A 17,804-nucleotide genomic window follows, 5' to 3' on the forward strand; every position below is an offset into this window, starting at 1 on the left:
TTTCTTCTAGTGTTTGAGCAGCTGATACTACACCTACACACATGGGCCATAGTTTTATTCCAATAATTATTTTAATTTGCTAGTTTGGAAGCAATACCATTTTTGCACCCTGTTTTAGTTGAAGAAATGTCAGATTATGTTCCATTTTTCATGCAGTACACAGTCAGCCATGGTTTGGTATATTTTCACATTTCCTGCAAATTTTCATCTCAAGATGGGGAAAGGAGCCCTATAGTCATTGAATAAATGTAGTTAGTGAAAAGTTTTGCGTTTTTATATATATATATAAATATATATGGTAAGGTAAGTATGTACTTAAGGTTAAAGTTGAAGAAACAAACATCTGGTTCTACACAAAATTATACCAAAGATTTAAATCTCAAAAAAAAATTATAACAAAGATTTAATCTCTAAATCTTTTGTCATCAAAATTTAATTTATTCTTTGTGTTCATTTATCAACCTTTGAGCACATTTTTCAGTACACTAGATAGCACACATCACATTTCTAAGAGTTTTTCATTGTGTCATGAGATATTGGAAGGATGCTTATTTGGATTTCTATAAAAACACAACTTCATCACCTTATGAGGAAAAATGTTACTAAGTTCCTGGGCTAAATAGGTAACTTAAGTTGCCAGATGACAGGTTTCTGAGGTGACCCCCTTGAAAGGACTTAGTGTCAGGCTTCTTCTGCCAATTAAACCTGGGAAGGAAAAGAATAAGAATAAACAAACAGACAAACCTGGGAAGAAGTATTAAGTTTCACCCTGTATGTGGTTTTTCTGACGGCCTGGAGTCAGGTCTTTGCCATCATGAGAAACATTAGACACTGCAGAGGTTGTTGCCTTCCCTAAAGTTTATGTCCTTTGCCTTTTTTTTTTTTTTCAGTACTGGGGTTTGAACTCAGGGCCTACACCTTGAGCCACTCCACCAACCCTTTTCATGTTAGGTATTTTCAAGATACGGTCTCCAGAACTATTTGTCAGGGCTGGACCTTGATCCTCCTGATCTCTCCCTCCTGAGTAGCTAGGATTACAGTTGTGAGCCACCAGCGCCTGACTTCCTTTGCCTTTTTTAATTAAAAAAAAAAAAAAAAAAAAAAAAAACTTGGTTAAGATTTTAAAGATAGAGGGCCCATTTCAGTTAACATCTAGTTATGTTTTACTTTTAATTTCTGTCTCTGGAGAAGAGACCATTTGTCTGTTGGAGCAGGGATTCTCCAACCAGCAGCAACAGTCTTATGTGGGACTTTGTCAGAAATACAAATTATCAGTGTCCACCCCAGACCTACTGAGTCAGAAACCCTGGGGTGGGGCCCAGCCATCTGTTTTAACAGGTGATTCTGAGGCATGATAGTTTTCAAAAACATTAGTCTAGAGAAAATCTGCTGAGGATGTGATACATTCCTCAGTAACTACAGATTTGACTCAGAGAAACTGTGGTAATTAAAAAGGTCTGTGGAGGGAAGAAAAGAGAAAAGCTCATCTGAATTGAATTGCTGGGTCTTCCCAAGAATCAGAATCTGGTTATACATCAGTAGAGGTTTTGTGTGAGTACTCAGTGTGCTCACCAAGTTGAGAATTCTGAGACTGGTGTAGTGTCTTTCACTAGTGTGTGTCATCACATTAGAGGGTGTGGGGCAGTGTGATTAACTCTTTCCAAGTGTTTTAAGATCTTTTGCAACAGGCGTAGCCACTCATGCCATATGGTTGTAATGAACAAATAGTGTGGAATTTCACTATGTTCACTGCCTAAACGTTATTGTATACTTACCCATTAATTCCCCAAGTATCTAAGGAGCACCTACTGTTTGTGAGGCACAAGTTGTATAAGACATGGTTCCTGTGTTCAAGGAATTTCTCATTTAATTATATAAAGAAATATCCCTGAATATCGTGCTCCTTATGCTCACAGATGTGTGCTTTTCTAAATGTGTCCAAGCTGCTGCTTGGACACAAGTCTGATGTATTCCTGCCCTCAGGGTTAGCTCAGCTACTTTTAGCATCATTTGGAACTTTTTACTATCAGTTACCCTCTCCCCGTCCGTTTTCTTGAGATAAGGGTCTTGCTGTGTAGCCCAAGCTAGCCTTGAACTTGTGATCCTTTTGCCTCAGCCTCCCAAGTGCTGTGATTACAGATATTCACCATGTCTGGCTTTTCCCCTTTTGATAATGCCCTTCAGTTTCCTGCTGTGATGTTGCTGGGATGTGTTTCATCACCTGTAATCCCAGCACACAGAAGACTGAGGAAGATCTTGAGTTCAAGGCCAGCCTGGGCTACATGGCAAGACCCTGTATCAATTTAAAAAAAAAAAAGAGGGGGGCTATCAGAATGTCTCAAGTGGTAGAGTGCCTGCCTAGCATATGTGAAGCCTTGAGTTCAAACCTCAGTATCTCTGAGAGAGACAGAAAGAAAGAAAGCATTTCATGATCTCCTGAGATTAAGAATTGAAGTAAGCTCCCTGTTGGTTGTTCCTTTTGCAAGAAATTCTGAATAAAGACCAACAAATGGGCTCCCTTATGGGAAATAGTTATTTAAGCTATTAATTTTCTAAGTTGGGTGTGGTGGTGCACACCTTTTTTTTTTTTTTCTTTGTGGTACTGGGGCTTGATCTCAGGACCAGCACCTTGAGCCCCTCCACCAGCCCTTTTTTGTGATGGGATTTTTGAGGTAGGGTCTTGCCAACTACTTGCCAGGCTGGCTTTGAACTGAGATCCTCCTCATGATCAGCTAGGATTATAGGTGTGAGCCTCCAGGACCCAGCTGGTTGCATACCTTTAAATCCCAGCCTTTGGGAGGCTGAGACAAGAGGATCAAAAGTTTGAGGCCAGCTGGGCACTGGTGGCACACGTCTGTAATCCTAGATACTCAGGAGGCAGAGATCAGGCGGATCGTGGTTCGAAGTCAGCCCAGGCAAATAGTTCTGAAAGACCCTATATTGAAAAACCCTTCACAAAAATAGGACTGGTGGAGTGGGTGAAGGCGAAGGCCCTGAGTTCAAGCCCAAGTACTACAAAAAAAAAAAAAACAAAGTTTGAGGTCAGCCTGGGCTGCATAGTGAAACCATGTCTCCAAAAAAAAAAAAAAAAAGCCACAAAGCCAGGTGTTGTGGTACACAGCTGTAGTTCCAGCTACCTAGGAAGTGGAGATCTGGAGGCTTGAGGTTCAAGCCCACCTGGGCAGGGAGTTTGAGACCCTGCCTGAGAAATCACTAAAGCAAACGGGTTGGGAGCATGCGTCAAGTGGCAGAGTTCCTGCCTAGCAAGTGTAAGGCCCTGAGTTCAAACCCCAGTACCATGAAAAAGAAAAAAGAAAAGTGAAAATAAAAGAAAGTAGTACTTGGAAAGATGAAAGTTAGAGATTTTACTTTGTGATTACTAAGTCCTAAGAATGCAGACTCCAGTCTTCATGACTTTCATGCCTTTTCCATGGTGAACACAAAACCTTTTGCTCTTGCTGTTTTTGAGCATGAGACCTTGGCTGTGAGAGTCTCTCCCACTGCTTTTGCCACCAATCCCCTTTCATTCCTAGTACCTTCTGGCAAGAACCACTCTGCTTTTTCTCTCGCAAGTGCACAATCAGTACCCTGCCCATTCTTGCCACGATTTCATAGCCTCAGTCAGGCCCCTTTCCATAAGCCCTGTTGCTGCCAAGTAGCAATCTCAGGTGTTGCTGCCATGATCAGAGACCTCACAGAGTGGTTGCATCTGTGCATGCAAGTGCACATTTAAATAGTGCAGAGGAGGCAGGCATGGTGGTACACACCTGTAACTTAGCATTCAGACATAGGCAGGAGGATCTTGAGTTTGAAATCAACCTTGGCCTACAAAGCTAGATCAAGGTTAGTCTGAGCTACATAGTGAGACCCTTTAAAGTGATGATGTGCAAAAAGGTGAGCACCCTTAAATATTAGAAACTTAGAGTTTCTCATGAGATTTTCTTCCATGCTTGAAATTGTAATGTTTGCAAATGGCCTAAAGCACTACCAATTGTAAGCTGCTGTTCTTTTTATAATTTGTTGAATATAAGCAATAATTCACAGTAATGTGCAGAAAATGGCTAAATCAGAAATTGATTCTATATTTAGGCATAGGGGTTATAACTGACAGAGTGTATAGAAAGGGAAAAGTGAACATATCAAATATTCTTACAATTTAAGATGATTACAAATTCAATTTAGCCATTTCTTATCCAGAGCATTTAAAATGACTTATTAATGATTACCCTTTTCTCAGTCTTCTTGCTTATGAAGAACTATAAGAGCTGGAGAGGTTTCTCTACATCTTTTACCATAAGCACCATAACATATGCGAACTTAAAGAAGACTGGAAAAGTAATGGTTAATGGCATGCAGACCCCTGCCTTCCTTTCCTTCTGAGTTTTCCATCCATCTGCTTTCTTTATTTTTCTTTTTCATCTGCCATCTCCTTTGGGGCTTGGGTGAATACTTCACATTTCAAATGATGAAATGTAATTTCTTTCTTATTGTAGGTGGAAGGTAAAAGTGTTTGCTCTTAGAATTGATACAGCTTGACTGAATATGCTGCATGTTCTTAAATGCTATAGAAACAGTACTGAAATTCTATTCTGCTGCTTCCCTTTTTAAGGATAGTTTTAAGTGTTCTGAATGGGAGAAGGGGTAACCCGGAGGCTATAGCAAGTGATTTAGAGGAACATTAGTAGTATATTTATGGTTAGTTATTAGAGAACCTAGATTCTCTGTTAATAAGTTTTGCATGCTCAACAGCATGGTTTTAGATACTGCTTTAAAGACCCTCACTTAATGTTCTGGTCATCCTAGCTTCCCATCAGGCACAATTTTATTTATAAGTTTTGAACTTTCCTCTCTAACATGAGACATTCTTAAGTATAAAGCAGTGAAATTAATATTTAGAATATTGAATTTTCTGCTTAATTTTAATTCCGCTGTTTTTTTATTCTCAGATTCCCAGATAAAGATGTCTTTGATAGTCCAATACTCTTTGGAGTAGTCTAGTTGCTAAGTGCTGTTTGCTATTCTGTCAGTTGTCCTCTCTAGAGCATATATGTTTTCACTTGATATTTAGGATTTACTTATCTTAGGTCCTGTGAACCACACAGTCAAGTAGAAGGGGTTTTGGGAGTAGCAGTCAGTTTCAATGTTTTTGCCAAGGGCTATCTCAAGAACAATCAATCAACTGATTTGATTTCATATTGAATCAAAATGAACCCCTTTAAACTTCCATGTGAAGCAAATGATAACTGGTGTCCCCACTGTTTCATCTTAAACTTTTTTTTTCACTTTTGCAATATTGGAGTTTGAACTCAGGGCCTTGTGCTGGCTAGGCAGGCTCTCTACTATTTGAGCAACACCCTCAGCCCTATTAAACATTTCTAATCTCATGAAAATATTTCTCTGCCCTTCTGGTATGAATGCTTTTTTTTGTTGTTTGTTTGTTTTGTGATACTGGGGATTGAACCCAGAGCCTTGTGCATGCTGGGCAAACAGTAAGTCACTGAGCTACAGTCCCAGCCCCCCCCCCCCACTTTTTTTGGTGGGACTGGGATTTGAATTTAGGGATTCGTGCTTGCAAAGCAGGTACTCTATTGATTGAGCACACTTTTTTTTTTTTTCTTTTTCTTTAAATGAGCCTTGATCTCCACTTCCCAAAACTATTGTTTTTTACCTTTTTGGCTTTCAGATTTACGTACTTTATATTTAATTTTTCCCCTTCTTTGTTACAGTAAGATAAGCATGTGACATTTTTTCATAGTTGACAGGAGTAGAATGAAATTGAAATTTTCAGATAGAGAAAAATTCTGATGTTTTGTTTGGCTTTTGAATAGTAAGATTGTTCTGGCTTTTTCGTCTTTGGTCAAACAAGGAGTACTTAGATATTAAAGTTGAGGTCAGGCAATGGAGAAATTGATCAGACTTTATTTTTTATGGCAGCTTCTCCATTCTGATGGGAATAAAAAGTGATAGGATGTATTGGGTAGGGTGAGGCCAGGAAATAATAGACTTCTATAGTATGGGAAGGTCCTTCTTCATTTCATTGTATAAACTGTCATGGTGGAAATCATTTTAAATTCAGCCAATTAAGTCAGCCAAGGACCTCTAGATTGCTTACTATCTATTACTTTTTCTTCATTTTACTTGATTCTTGAGCTGTGCTCTCAAGAATTCTTTCACTGTAAAGCCTTTATGAACTTTCTCAGTGTTCTTAGATTCCTAGTCAGAAAATTGGACATTCAAATATGTTTTCATTTTCTCTTCCCTTTATGGGTGCAGTGGAAGCCCAGGCCTACCCAGCTATTGTCCTTATCCTTTGGAAGAAACAAATACTCTTTAAATCCCATGTTTTGGGGTATTTTATATATGTGGCCATATTGTCAGTTCTCATATTCTGAATTTCTTAAAAGCCTGGAAAACCTAGATATCTGTAAGTACCCCTGTCTTTCTCCAGATCACACTGTGTTCAAGAGAGTACAGGCCCTTGCTTCTCACTTGGAAAGAGAGGTTTTATCTTCCACATCTCACACAGAGGAGGTTCTAGTTTGTAACTGTGTAGAAATTAACTATTGTGAGTATCTACAGAGCTGCTTCATTTTGGCTCAAAAAGGAGAGTGTTCTAGCTTCCTGTCCATATATAAAGGTATTTCCTGGTTCATTCAGGGTAACTTTGAAGAGAAAATGGCTTCCACCAAGTAGCAGATTTATACATGTCACCATCATTTAATGTTTTTTCTTTTATTCTTTATTTCTGAAACCATTTTCCCAGATGCTTTACTGGGGTGATTATGCTTTTTTTTTTTTTTTTTTTTACCTTTTGTTTATTTCTTTTGTTTTCTTCTTCTATTCTGCGTCTTTTTGTGAGTGTGTCCTCTCTTTAGGTGGTTTGGTTGATTTTTTTGGTTTTGTTTTGTTTTTTTTCCCACCTTTATTTTCTGAACCTGTCTCCTGGCTCCTCGTTCCCTGCATGCCACTAACTATTTTCATTAGATATTAATTGATTTGTGAATTCAGGCTGAATTGCATCATCAGCAGATGGCGGATCCAGACCTGTTGGAAGAGTCCTCATCCCTCTTGGAGCCAAGTGAAATGGGAAGAGGCACACCTTTAAGGCTTGGGTAAGTACCACTCCAGACTTCCTATACCCAGTGGGGTCATGTTCTTTTTTTCCTGCTCAGTAGAGCAGTGAGGCAGGGGATTAACTTGTTGGCAGGATGGCCTGTCTTCTGAGCTTGTTGAGAAGTGTTTCTCCATCTTTGGATTCAGTTCCTGAATTGTCTGTCAACCCTCTGCTGGGTCCAGAATAAGACTCTGGTGGGCTTTTTAACTTGACAGTTCATAGTCTCATGTGTAGTATATAATCTTTGTCCTTCTCTCATTTAAAACTTCCCATACCCTATCATGGACTAAAGTTCCCAATCTGGTTCTTCTCCCCACAGCTTCGTGGCTGGTGTGATTAACCGGGAGCGCATTCCTACTTTTGAACGCATGCTTTGGCGAGTGTGCCGAGGGAATGTGTTCCTGAGACAGGCTGAAATCGAGAACCCCCTGGAGGATCCTGTAACTGTAAGACAAGGAGATTGTGTCATGTGGAGTAGGTCTTGTAAATGGAGCACAGAGCAGTAGCACAGCATGGCACCACCTGAATCCTCCCCTTCCACAGAGGAGCCCTTCTGCTTATTCCTGCTTTGATCTGAGAACTTGAAGGACTGCTCCTTTCCTCAAACTTAACTCCCTTTGTGTGTACATCTGATGTATACATGACACATATATTTTCAAGCCTTATCCATGTAGGTATTTGTTTTTATTGGAAATGTTTTTTTCCAATTATTTTAGACTTAATATACTTCCTGTTGCTAGTCTGAAGCTGAAAGAAAAATTGCCTTTTATGAAAATTAAAGCAAAACATCTGGTTAAAAATTTAGTGATACTCATGTGTAAAAAGAGGAGAAATTTCCTAAACTTTATAAGTTGATAAATTTTACTTGGTAAGACTTTATTTTCTGCTTTTTTTACTGGGAGAATCAGAAACTTAGTTTAAGAATAGCTATTGTACAAGATAAGGTGATATTCCCCACCTACTACTATGGAAAATAGGAACAGCCTGATATCTTTGTATCTGATGTAATGGGACAGTTCATCACCTAAACCTACATGAACATAGTTCTCATTTCAGGGATTTTAAGAAAAGGTGAAATGTCCTACAAAAATAATGTTTTGCTCTTGGATTAGTATTATTTAGATGCCTGGAGTTGGTTTTTCTGGCCTAGAGTATTTTATGAATGTTTTAAATTAGTATTCTTTGCTCTACCATAAGAAGAGAGATTGAATTTTGAGACTTCTCAGGTTGGGTGGATTGTGCTAATACGTGCTTTTATGCTCCGTATCAGGTAGGAATGGGGTGACACATAAGGTGAATCCCTTTACATTGGTGTGTCGTTTTACAATCTCACTGGGTTGTAGAAACATTGAAATCTGAGATCACACCTAATATGGAGCTCATTTTAGGAATATTCAGTCACATTTCTCCTTGGCAACAGAAAGATTATTTTTATCCACAAATCCATGGAAGGGGGGCCTGACACCTGTGATAGAGTAGCTGCACAAAGAATGAGCTCCAGTTTAGCCCAGAGAATTTAGGGGTTTAGGATTTTCAGGCCTGACATTCTTTTGTCATTTTCTTTTATCCTTCTAAACTTTTGTTTTCTTTTTATAAAAGCAGTAATATTCTACATGAATGTGAGAAATTGATGCAAGCAGGGACAATCCTGGTTAATACCCTGTTACCATATTTTATTGGGATCTTTGCTTCTAGTCCTTGCATCATATTCCAGGTGTAAACTTGGGATTGATTCTTTCTCCCTGCACCATAAAATCCAAATTGGCATGATTTGCGAGATTCTACACCAACATTCTTCCCAGTAACTTAATTCCTTGTAGTTATTCAACTCCCTTTATCTGGAACTTTCTAAGCCCTGGAACAGACAAGAGTGCTTCCATCTCTTTCTTCTATACTTTGGTCATTCATGCAATATAAGAGTTAAAGTTGAATTGGAAAATAAGGCTAAACTGCTAAGAGGAATATCATCTTAGCTAGCTTCTCTTCTGGTTGTGTCTGAAAATAGAAAATTTTTGTGAATTAGAGGCTATAGTACATTCTTAAAATGGAGCTTAAGAAATGGAGTGCAGGAGGCCTATCCTTGAAGAATTCCTATAATTCCTATATCACAGAGAAAGCCAAGATGTTTAAGAAATTTACATCCAGATCTAGAGGTCTGAACTCTTGGTTTTTGCTTCTGGGGCCTAGGGTGACTACGTGCACAAGTCTGTGTTTATCATTTTCTTCCAAGGCGATCAGCTGAAAAACAGAGTGAAGAAAATCTGTGAAGGGTAAGAGACACCTGCCTCCACCCAAGACGGTATAGCCATGTTGCTTAACTGTTACACCTTAAGATTCAGAATAGTGAAGTGCAGATCATTTTGAGCCTTTTTGACACAGTGAATGTATCATTAAATAATAGTAGGACTGTTTTAAACCATTAGAAATAGCCCAAGTTCTTTTTTTTTTTTTTTCTTTTTTCCAAGTTCTTTTTTTAAAAGTGTTGTCAAAACCACAGTTTCCTTTATTCTGGGACAGTGGGTTTACATACCAGCATAATGCCATAAGTACTGTGTACCTAAGTTTTCTGAAAGTCTGTCTTATGACCAGAGCTTTTTCTATGCTGTTTTTCTTCAGTAATCTATAATAAAATTTATTTTATAATTTTTTTTTCAATCTTAAGGGAATTTCATAGTTATAAAGAATGTCAAGATAGTTCAAATTTTATTGCTGTATTTGCAGGCTACTTCACATAAATAATCAATATTGATTAACACATCAGCCTGACCTAATTCTGTTTTGATCCTCCTTGTTAGTTAGGATTATTTTCTGGGATTATTTAATTGAATATGATGTTTCTAAAGCTGTGTCCATACATTCTAGGTTCCGAGCTTCACTCTATCCCTGTCCTGAGACACCACAGGAGAGGAAAGAAATGGCTTCTGGAGTCAATACCAGGATTGATGATCTCCAAATGGTACACAGAGGGCGGAGGGAATTTGTTTTTGTGAACTCTACAATAGAGTACCATTCTTCTTCCTTGAATTACTGAATTACTTGAATTACTGTTTGTTAGGCAGTTGTAGCATTTTAAGATACAAAAAAAGAAAAAAACGTCCATGCATAATAAGACCCCCTGGGAGTTGGGGAAAGTCTCAGGGCTTAGGGAATGACTGTTAAAAATAGTATTAGTCTCAAACAAGACAGGAATGTTGTGCATCTGGAATTGTTGTTGCTTAGCATATTCAATTCCCCTTCACCTCGTAAGTCTGAGATTTTTTTTTTGTGAGCTATTTTTATAATAAAAAAATTAAGTGTGCTTAGTTAAGAATAAAATCAGTTAATCCAGAAGTACATGTAAAGTCCATTCTGCCCTCTTGCACGCACTGCTGTCCAAGGCAGCTATTTTTAACAGCGTGGTGTATCTTCCTGGTCACCTTTGATCTTAACCACACAGTCCAGCCAAATAGCCTCAGCATGACTTTTGAACCCAACAAGAAATTGAGTTAGAGTTTTACCAAGTGTGTGTTATGCACACAATGGTTATCTCAGGGTTCTAAGAAAGGAGTCATAATTTGTGAGTCTTTGGAAGGAAAGGATGGCTAGTGGGGCTTGTTCTATTTGAAAGAGGGATTGTAATGATTGAAACATTAATAACTACACCTCATTCCAAAGACATTCCTTCTAGAAGTGACAAAATTGTGAGGGATATGTAATAACTCCCATTTCAATTCCTTTTCTTGTCTTCCCCTTCAACCCCCATTGTATATGACCTATTGTCAGCTTTTTTGAGATACTCATACCTTTTTAATCAGAGTAAAAGAGTTTTTTTAGAACTGGTGGGTGATAGCTATATTAGCACATTCTGGTGTCTAGGGCTGTCTCCTTCCAGGCTTTTGAGGATATTTAAAGACCATGTGCAATAGTCATTATTAATGACTAGAATTTGATTTTTAAAAAGTCCAGTTATGGGCTGGCAGAGTGGCTCAAGCAGAACGCCTGCCTTAGCAAGTGTGAGGCCCTGAGTTCAAACCCCAGTACTGAAAAAAAAAAAAAAAAGTCTAACTATAGGAATTAAAACTTTAAAAAGAAATTGAATAGCAAGGTGTGTGATAAGGAAAGAGAAAAGCAACTAGTACCTTGGTTGCAAATTTATTTAGCATCATTCCAGAAGAAGTTTTGATATTAATTATGAAGTAGTTAACAACTAGAAGGAAAGAAAGTAGCTCATAAAGTGACACAGTTTCCCTGGCTTTAAAAAAAATTTCCTTTTATCTTCCTGTGGAAGTCATCTTCCTCTGTACAGGACAGTTTTTCAGGGAGTAGTTGCTACCTTGTTCTGAACTAACTTGAAGAACCTTCTATGATGAAGACTTGTGCTTAACATTGTTAGTATGATGCTTTTTCCTCTTCAAAGAAATGCAGGGATTTAAGGTAGATTCTCCTACAAAAGTGTGAGGGTTCCTTCCAGTTGGGAGCAATGGGTTTAGCTGTTTTCCTTCAAAAGCGTGACCCATTATGGTAGTGGTATGTGGCATTCCAGACCATTATAGGGGCTATGGGTGTGCTTCATATCACAGTGTCTCCCAGCTCATGTTCCAGGGATGGGCAGGTGGTTGGCATAGCCTCTTTCATAATACTCATTCATGTGCAGGGTAGTCTACAGCTTGCTGTTCTTAAGTGTGGGTTTGTTCATTTGTAGGGGTCTGTGCAACTCCCTCCTTTGAGTTAAGGCTCTACCTAGAATGTCTTCACTCTTTAACAATTCAAGTAAAAGCAAGGGACCAACATTTGTTGTGCCTTGGGTGGGTGATAAGGTTGAATATTGACAGAAAAGCTAAAAAATGTTTTCTTAGGTTTCTCTTCAGCTTGAAGCTAAATGAAAATGAATATTACTAATTAGAACTCATATTTCTTATAATTTAACAACAACAAAATCTAGCCAGAGGAAGGAAACCCTTTTTTAGAAAGCTGTGCCTCTTTGCCATTCCTATCTTGAGATCTAAGACTTGGGGTAGAAGGGTTCCTCCCCTTTTCCTTTCTCCCCAGGTTCTGAATCAAACGGAGGATCACCGCCAAAGGGTTCTGCAGGCAGCTGCTAAGAACATTCGGGTCTGGTTCATCAAGGTGCGGAAGATGAAGGCTATCTACCACACCCTGAACCTGTGCAACATAGACGTGACCCAGAAATGCCTGATTGCAGAGGTTTGGTGCCCAGTCACTGACCTTGACTCCATCCAGTTTGCGCTCAGAAGGGGCACGGTGAGTCCCCAGAGGTAGCAGAGAAGCTTGTATCTAGGAAAAGAATAATAACTTTTTATTATTTTTATTATTCACCAATATTATTATTCACCAATATATAATATTGGTGAATATTATTATTCACCAATAAGAATAATAACTTTTTTTTTTTTGTGGTGTTGGGTATTTTTGAGATAGAGTCTCACTTTTTGCCCAGGCTGGCCTCGAACCATGATTCTCCTGATCAGCTAGGATTACAAGCATGAGCCACTGATGCCCAGCCAATCAATACCATTTTTATGACAGTTTAATTTGTGTGTGTGTGTGTGCAGCCTTTATTTCAAATATTTGTTAAAACATTATTATTACTTCTTAGGACATGAGCATAGATCACCCCAGCAGAAATTTGGGAACTATGTTCAGAACTTTAAAAAACAGAGGCAACACTTCAGTTAAAGCTGACTGCTGACCACAGAAGGGAGTTAAGGAAAGAGAGATTTCAGCTGCCATCTGGCCTTATCTTGCAGTGGTCACATATTCTAGGCTGTGTTTTTGGAAGGTGTGGGTACAGCACAGGAATTCCATTTGTCTACTTGGCTATACCCCTGGCTGAGGGGCCACTAGGTCAATGTCACTCAGGCTCCTGACCAGCCAAACTCTGGCAGCAAAGAGTACCAAATTAAGGATCAAGTTCCTCTGGATGTCAATTGGTGACAAAGTGGTAGATGCCCTGGAGCCAATCTCCCACATCGTCTGGAGTATCTGGGGCTTCATTTGCCCGACCAACAGTGTTTGCCATGACCCCGCAGGAAGCTGTAATTGACAATTTAACTTTTAGTGTTGTTTAATACATATTCACAGTACATTTTGTATGTAGTCTGGAATACTGTCCTTATTTTACAGATGTGGAAATGCAGTTTTGTGAGGTGAAGTGGTTTGTTCATATACCCATGATTCTTTAGGATACTTCATGACTACCACATCAGTTTCCTATTGGAGTACTCCTGTTTTGTAATTAGAGCAACTGCACTAAGACACTGATCTAAGGGCCTAGATATATACAGAGATATACAGACATGCATCACATATCTTATAGTTTATCAGAAAATGTTGGCATAAAACAAACAAGACAGTCCATGCTAAGAGTGAGATAGGTGTAGAGGGGAGAGTGTAGCTTTTCTAATTAAGTGATCAGAAAAAGCTTCAGAAAAAGGTAGCATTTGGTGGGGTGGCAATGTAGCTCAAACATAGAGCATTTGCCTACCGTGTGAGGATGTGACTTTAATCTCCAGCACCACAAACAAACAAAAAAGTGATATTTGATTTGATTCCCAGGAACACAGTGGTTCCACTGTGCCCTCCATTCTGAACCGGATGCAGACAAACCAGACTCCCCCGACCTATAACAAAACCAACAAGTTCACATACGGCTTTCAGAACATAGTAGATGCTTATGGAATTGGGACTTACCGAGAGATAAACCCAGGTAAAAAGATTGACTCTTTTTCCTTTAGAGGTTTTTGTCTTGTTCGAGTCTTTTAACACCTCACTCTTACACCCTGTTGAGCAACTGGCTTAAAACTAAAGATGTTGTCAAGACCTCAGCTTGTATGCAATTCCTGTGAAAGTGGTGCCCATTTGACATAAGGAGCAAATGTATTGGCAGATAGTGCTTCTTTAACAGCTCATTGCAGGGCTGAAGGCATAGCTTAAGTGGTAGAGTACTTGCCTACCAAGGGCAAGGCCCTGAGTTCAAATGCCACCACTACCAAAAAAAGCTCATCTGATTGGACTCATCTGATTGGATCTTAGAAGAATGTAGTGTTTGGAAGATTGTTAGGCTTTTATGTACTTTGTGTTTTTCTTTTTTTGGTTTCTTTATAGCTCCGTACACCATCATCACGTTCCCTTTTCTATTTGCTGTGATGTTTGGAGACTTTGGCCATGGCATTTTGATGACCCTTTTTGCTGTGTGGATGGTGTTAAGGGAGAGCCGGATCCTCTCCCAGAAGAGCGAGAATGAGGTAATATTTAAGTTGCATCCACATTGGACTGAAATCTTACAATTTGTCAAACATTCATTATGAAAATAATGATCTTAGAAGTTCATGACTTATCAAAAGGGAATAGAGAAGTTAAGTTCATTTGAATACAAAAGAGGCTATTTATTGTAAGAAAGTTGAAGCTGTCTGAACCAGGATGGTGTAAAGTAGTGAAAAAGGCTAGTATATTCTAAATAACATTGTCACCACATGAGCTACAACAGTACTTTTTCATTACTTCTTTCTCTGGTTCCCAGATGTTTAGCACCGTGTTCAGTGGTCGATACATTATCCTGTTGATGGGTGTGTTCTCCATCTACACTGGCCTCATCTACAATGACTGTTTTTCCAAGTCTCTTAATATCTTTGGGTCATCCTGGAGTGTACGGCCGATGTTCACTGTATATAATTGGACGTAAGTTGCAGAAGCTAAAAGTCAAAGCCAATTCCTTTTATATTCAACTCTAATGTGTAAGACAAGCGATAATCTATCACCCATTTAGGAAGTAGTTGGCAATGTCCCTATTTCAGAATAACACAGTACCTCTTCTTATTTATGTTTCCATCTGTGAAGCGCTTTGTGATTTTTCGAAAGTATCAAGGAACTAAGACTATATGTTAAGAGCATTTGTTTATTTGTAACATTAAAAGCAGATTCCCCCAACTCCCTAGTTAGTTGTATATGTATGTTTAAGTTTTCTTTATGTCTGATCCTTTCTCATTCTTGGCTACTAGTCCCTCTTTTATCAAACTGCAAACAGATCACTCTTTATAGTTTCTGGACTCCAGTAATTTTTTTTGTTTTTTTGGCGGCACTGGGGTTTGAGTTCAGGGCCTCACACTTGATAGGCATGTACTCTTTTTTTTTTCATTTTTCTTTTATTATTCATATGTGTGTACAAGGCTTGGTTCATTTCTCCCCCCTGCCCCTACCCCCTCCTGGCATGTACTCTTATTGCTTGAGCCACTCCACCAGTCCTATTTTTATGATAGGTTTTTTTCTAGATGGGTCTCACTAACTATTTGCTGAGGGCTGACTTTGAACCACAATCCTCATCACTGCCTCCTCAGTAGCTAATATTACAGGCATGAGCCACCAGTGCCCAGCAGTTTCCCTTTCTTGTGCCCAGCCGTTTTCTTCTCTCAATCAAAAATAAATACGACTTTTCTCCTAACATGGTAGGGAAGACACGCTTCGGGGGAACCCTATTCTTCAATTGAACCCAACTGTTCAAGGAGTTTTTGGTGGACCATACCCATTTGGCATTGATCCGGTAAGAGCACTTCTTTTTATATGCTATCTCCAGGGTTTTTAACTATAACCCTGAAGTGAGAGAATTAGAGTGAATATAAGTAGTTATTTAGTTTTTGACTTTTTGGATTTTTTTTCTTGCAGTATTGGGGTTTGAACTCAGGGCCTCATGCTTGCTAGACACACGCTCTACCACTTAAGCCAAGCGCCAGCCCTTATTTGGTTTTAAGTTGACATATTTTTGGAAAACCTTGACATACTTGTTCAAAGTACTTCAGTATGTGTTTTGGGGAGCCACATATTTTTCTCCACACTGCTTATTTCTGAGGTAGCTAGTAATAGTGACTCTGGAAAGATTGATTTTTCAGTACTCCTTCCTAGTTCTTAATTTATTTCTATTTAATCTGGTTTTTTTTAGTAGATGGTTTAACAAAAAAATTTCTCTTGCATATGAATTTTAGGCTTCCATTCTTATCTTTACATACTTACCAAAACTTATCTCAGAATGTTTTTCTTGAATACTTTGGCAAATAAAGTATGATTTAATATTGTTTGTGTGTTTAGAAAAAAAAAAAAAATCAGGGGCAACAATTTAAGAATATGAATTAAGCAGGGCGCCGGTAGCTCATGCCTATAATCCTAGCTACTCAGGAGGCAGAGATCAGAAGGATCGCAGTTCAAAGCCAGCCCAGGCAGATAGTTCACAAGACCCTATCTCAAAAAAACCCATCACAAAAATAGGGCTGGTAGAGTGGCTCAAGAAAACCCTGAATTCAAGTCCCAGTACTGCAAAAAAAAAAAAAAAAAAAAAAAAAAAAGTTAATTAAGTGAAGGTTTATGCCTGTAATCCCAGATTGAGAGGATCAGGGTTCGAGTCCAGCCTGGGCAAAGGTTGGCGAGACCGCCATCTCAGCAATAAGCTGGATGTGGTGATACATGCCTGTCATCCCAGCTATTTGGGAAACATAAACAGGAGGATTACAGTCTAAGCAGGCTTGGGCAAAAATGTGAGACCCTATCTGAAAATAGGACTGGGGATGTGGCACAAGTGGTAGAGAGTGCCTGCCTAGCAAGCACAAGGCCCTGAGTTCAAATCCCAGTACTGCCAAAAAGACAAAAAAGACAAATTTGAATTCTGACTGTGTATTTTCTAATATTAAAGAAGCATTGCTGGGGCCAAGTATGTAGCTCAGTGGTAGAACACTCACCTAGCCTTGGATTTAATCCCCAGCACAAAAAAAAAAAAAAAAAAGAAGAAGAAGAATTGTTAATGCTTTTTTGGTGTGATGACTGTATTTGTCATGTTTTTACCCTTACCTTTTGGAGATCCATATTGAAATATTTAAAGATAAAATGACATGGAATTTCAAAGTAATAGAGAGTAGGGAAAAAGTATGATGAGGCAAGATTGGCATGAATCCAGTGGATACATAGGAGTTTGTTATTGTATTTAAATGTTTAGAATTTTCCATAGTGAAAAACAAGTGTTTTTTTAAACAGATGAATACCATACTTCCCCATTTGAGAATTCTTTGAGTAATACCTTTTTTTTTTTTGGTCTTGGGTTGTGACAGATTTGGAACATTGCAACCAATAAACTGACCTTTCTCAACTCCTTTAAAATGAAGATGTCTGTTATTCTTGGTATCATCCATATGATGTTTGGAGTCAGCCTGAGCCTTTTCAATCATATGTGAGTAGTTCCGTTCCTTTCATCATAAGAATGTTCATAGTTTAGATAATGCTTTTGCCTACGAAATCCTAACATCTTTGGGGAGAATCAATAACTCAGACCTCAGCTCTGTATTATAGAAATAATTTATTAAAATCTCATGGTCTGCTGGGTGCCGGCAGCTCACACTTGTAATCAGGAGGATCAATGTGTGAAGCCAGCCCAGGCAAATAGTTCAAGAGACCCTGTCTTAAAAAACCCATCACAAAAAAAGGGCTGGTGGAGTGGCTCAAGGTGAAGGCCCTGAGTTCAAGCCCCAGTACCACACAAAAAAAAGAAAACTCCTCTTAAATGAGGCTTTAATATTGGTCCCTTAACAATTCATAGTTGTAATGAAGATTTCTGGGAAAAAAAACCACACACAAAACTTGAGCAATTTTCATCAAAGTGAGTTCTTTTGTTGCTGTTTTTGTTGATTGAGTCCAGAGCCTTGAGCATGTATGT

At 38.7% G+C, this 17,804-nt stretch overlaps 1 protein-coding gene across 8 annotated transcripts in view; it reads left to right on the forward strand.

Moving 5' to 3' along the window:
• Positions 1 to 17,804, forward strand: part of Atp6v0a1 (ATPase H+ transporting V0 subunit a1) — a 51,547-nt gene that overhangs the window by 11,697 nt on the left and 22,046 nt on the right. For 4 of the 8 annotated variants that reach the window (XM_074045761.1, XM_074045763.1, XM_074045762.1 and 1 more), the window contains 10 exons: positions 7,009 to 7,112; positions 7,434 to 7,560; positions 9,302 to 9,384; positions 9,977 to 10,070; positions 12,143 to 12,355; positions 13,670 to 13,820; positions 14,219 to 14,358; positions 14,634 to 14,791; positions 15,560 to 15,650; positions 17,203 to 17,321. In XM_074045761.1, coding sequence (XP_073901862.1) covers positions 7,009 to 7,112; positions 7,434 to 7,560; positions 9,302 to 9,384; positions 9,977 to 10,070; positions 12,143 to 12,355; positions 13,670 to 13,820; positions 14,219 to 14,358; positions 14,634 to 14,791; positions 15,560 to 15,650; positions 17,203 to 17,321 — 1,280 coding nt within the window. Of the gene's footprint in view, positions 1 to 7,008; positions 7,113 to 7,433; positions 7,561 to 7,604; positions 7,785 to 9,301; positions 9,385 to 9,976; positions 10,071 to 12,142; positions 12,356 to 13,669; positions 13,821 to 14,218; positions 14,359 to 14,633; positions 14,792 to 15,559; positions 15,651 to 17,202; positions 17,322 to 17,804 lie in introns of those variants that run through there. The other 4 variants (XM_020165158.2, XM_074045764.1, XM_074045766.1 and 1 more) reach the window with 2 other exon arrangements.

This window comes from Castor canadensis, chromosome 11, assembly GCF_047511655.1.
Source record: "Castor canadensis chromosome 11, mCasCan1.hap1v2, whole genome shotgun sequence".
NCBI classification, from domain to species: domain Eukaryota; kingdom Metazoa; phylum Chordata; class Mammalia; order Rodentia; family Castoridae; genus Castor; species Castor canadensis.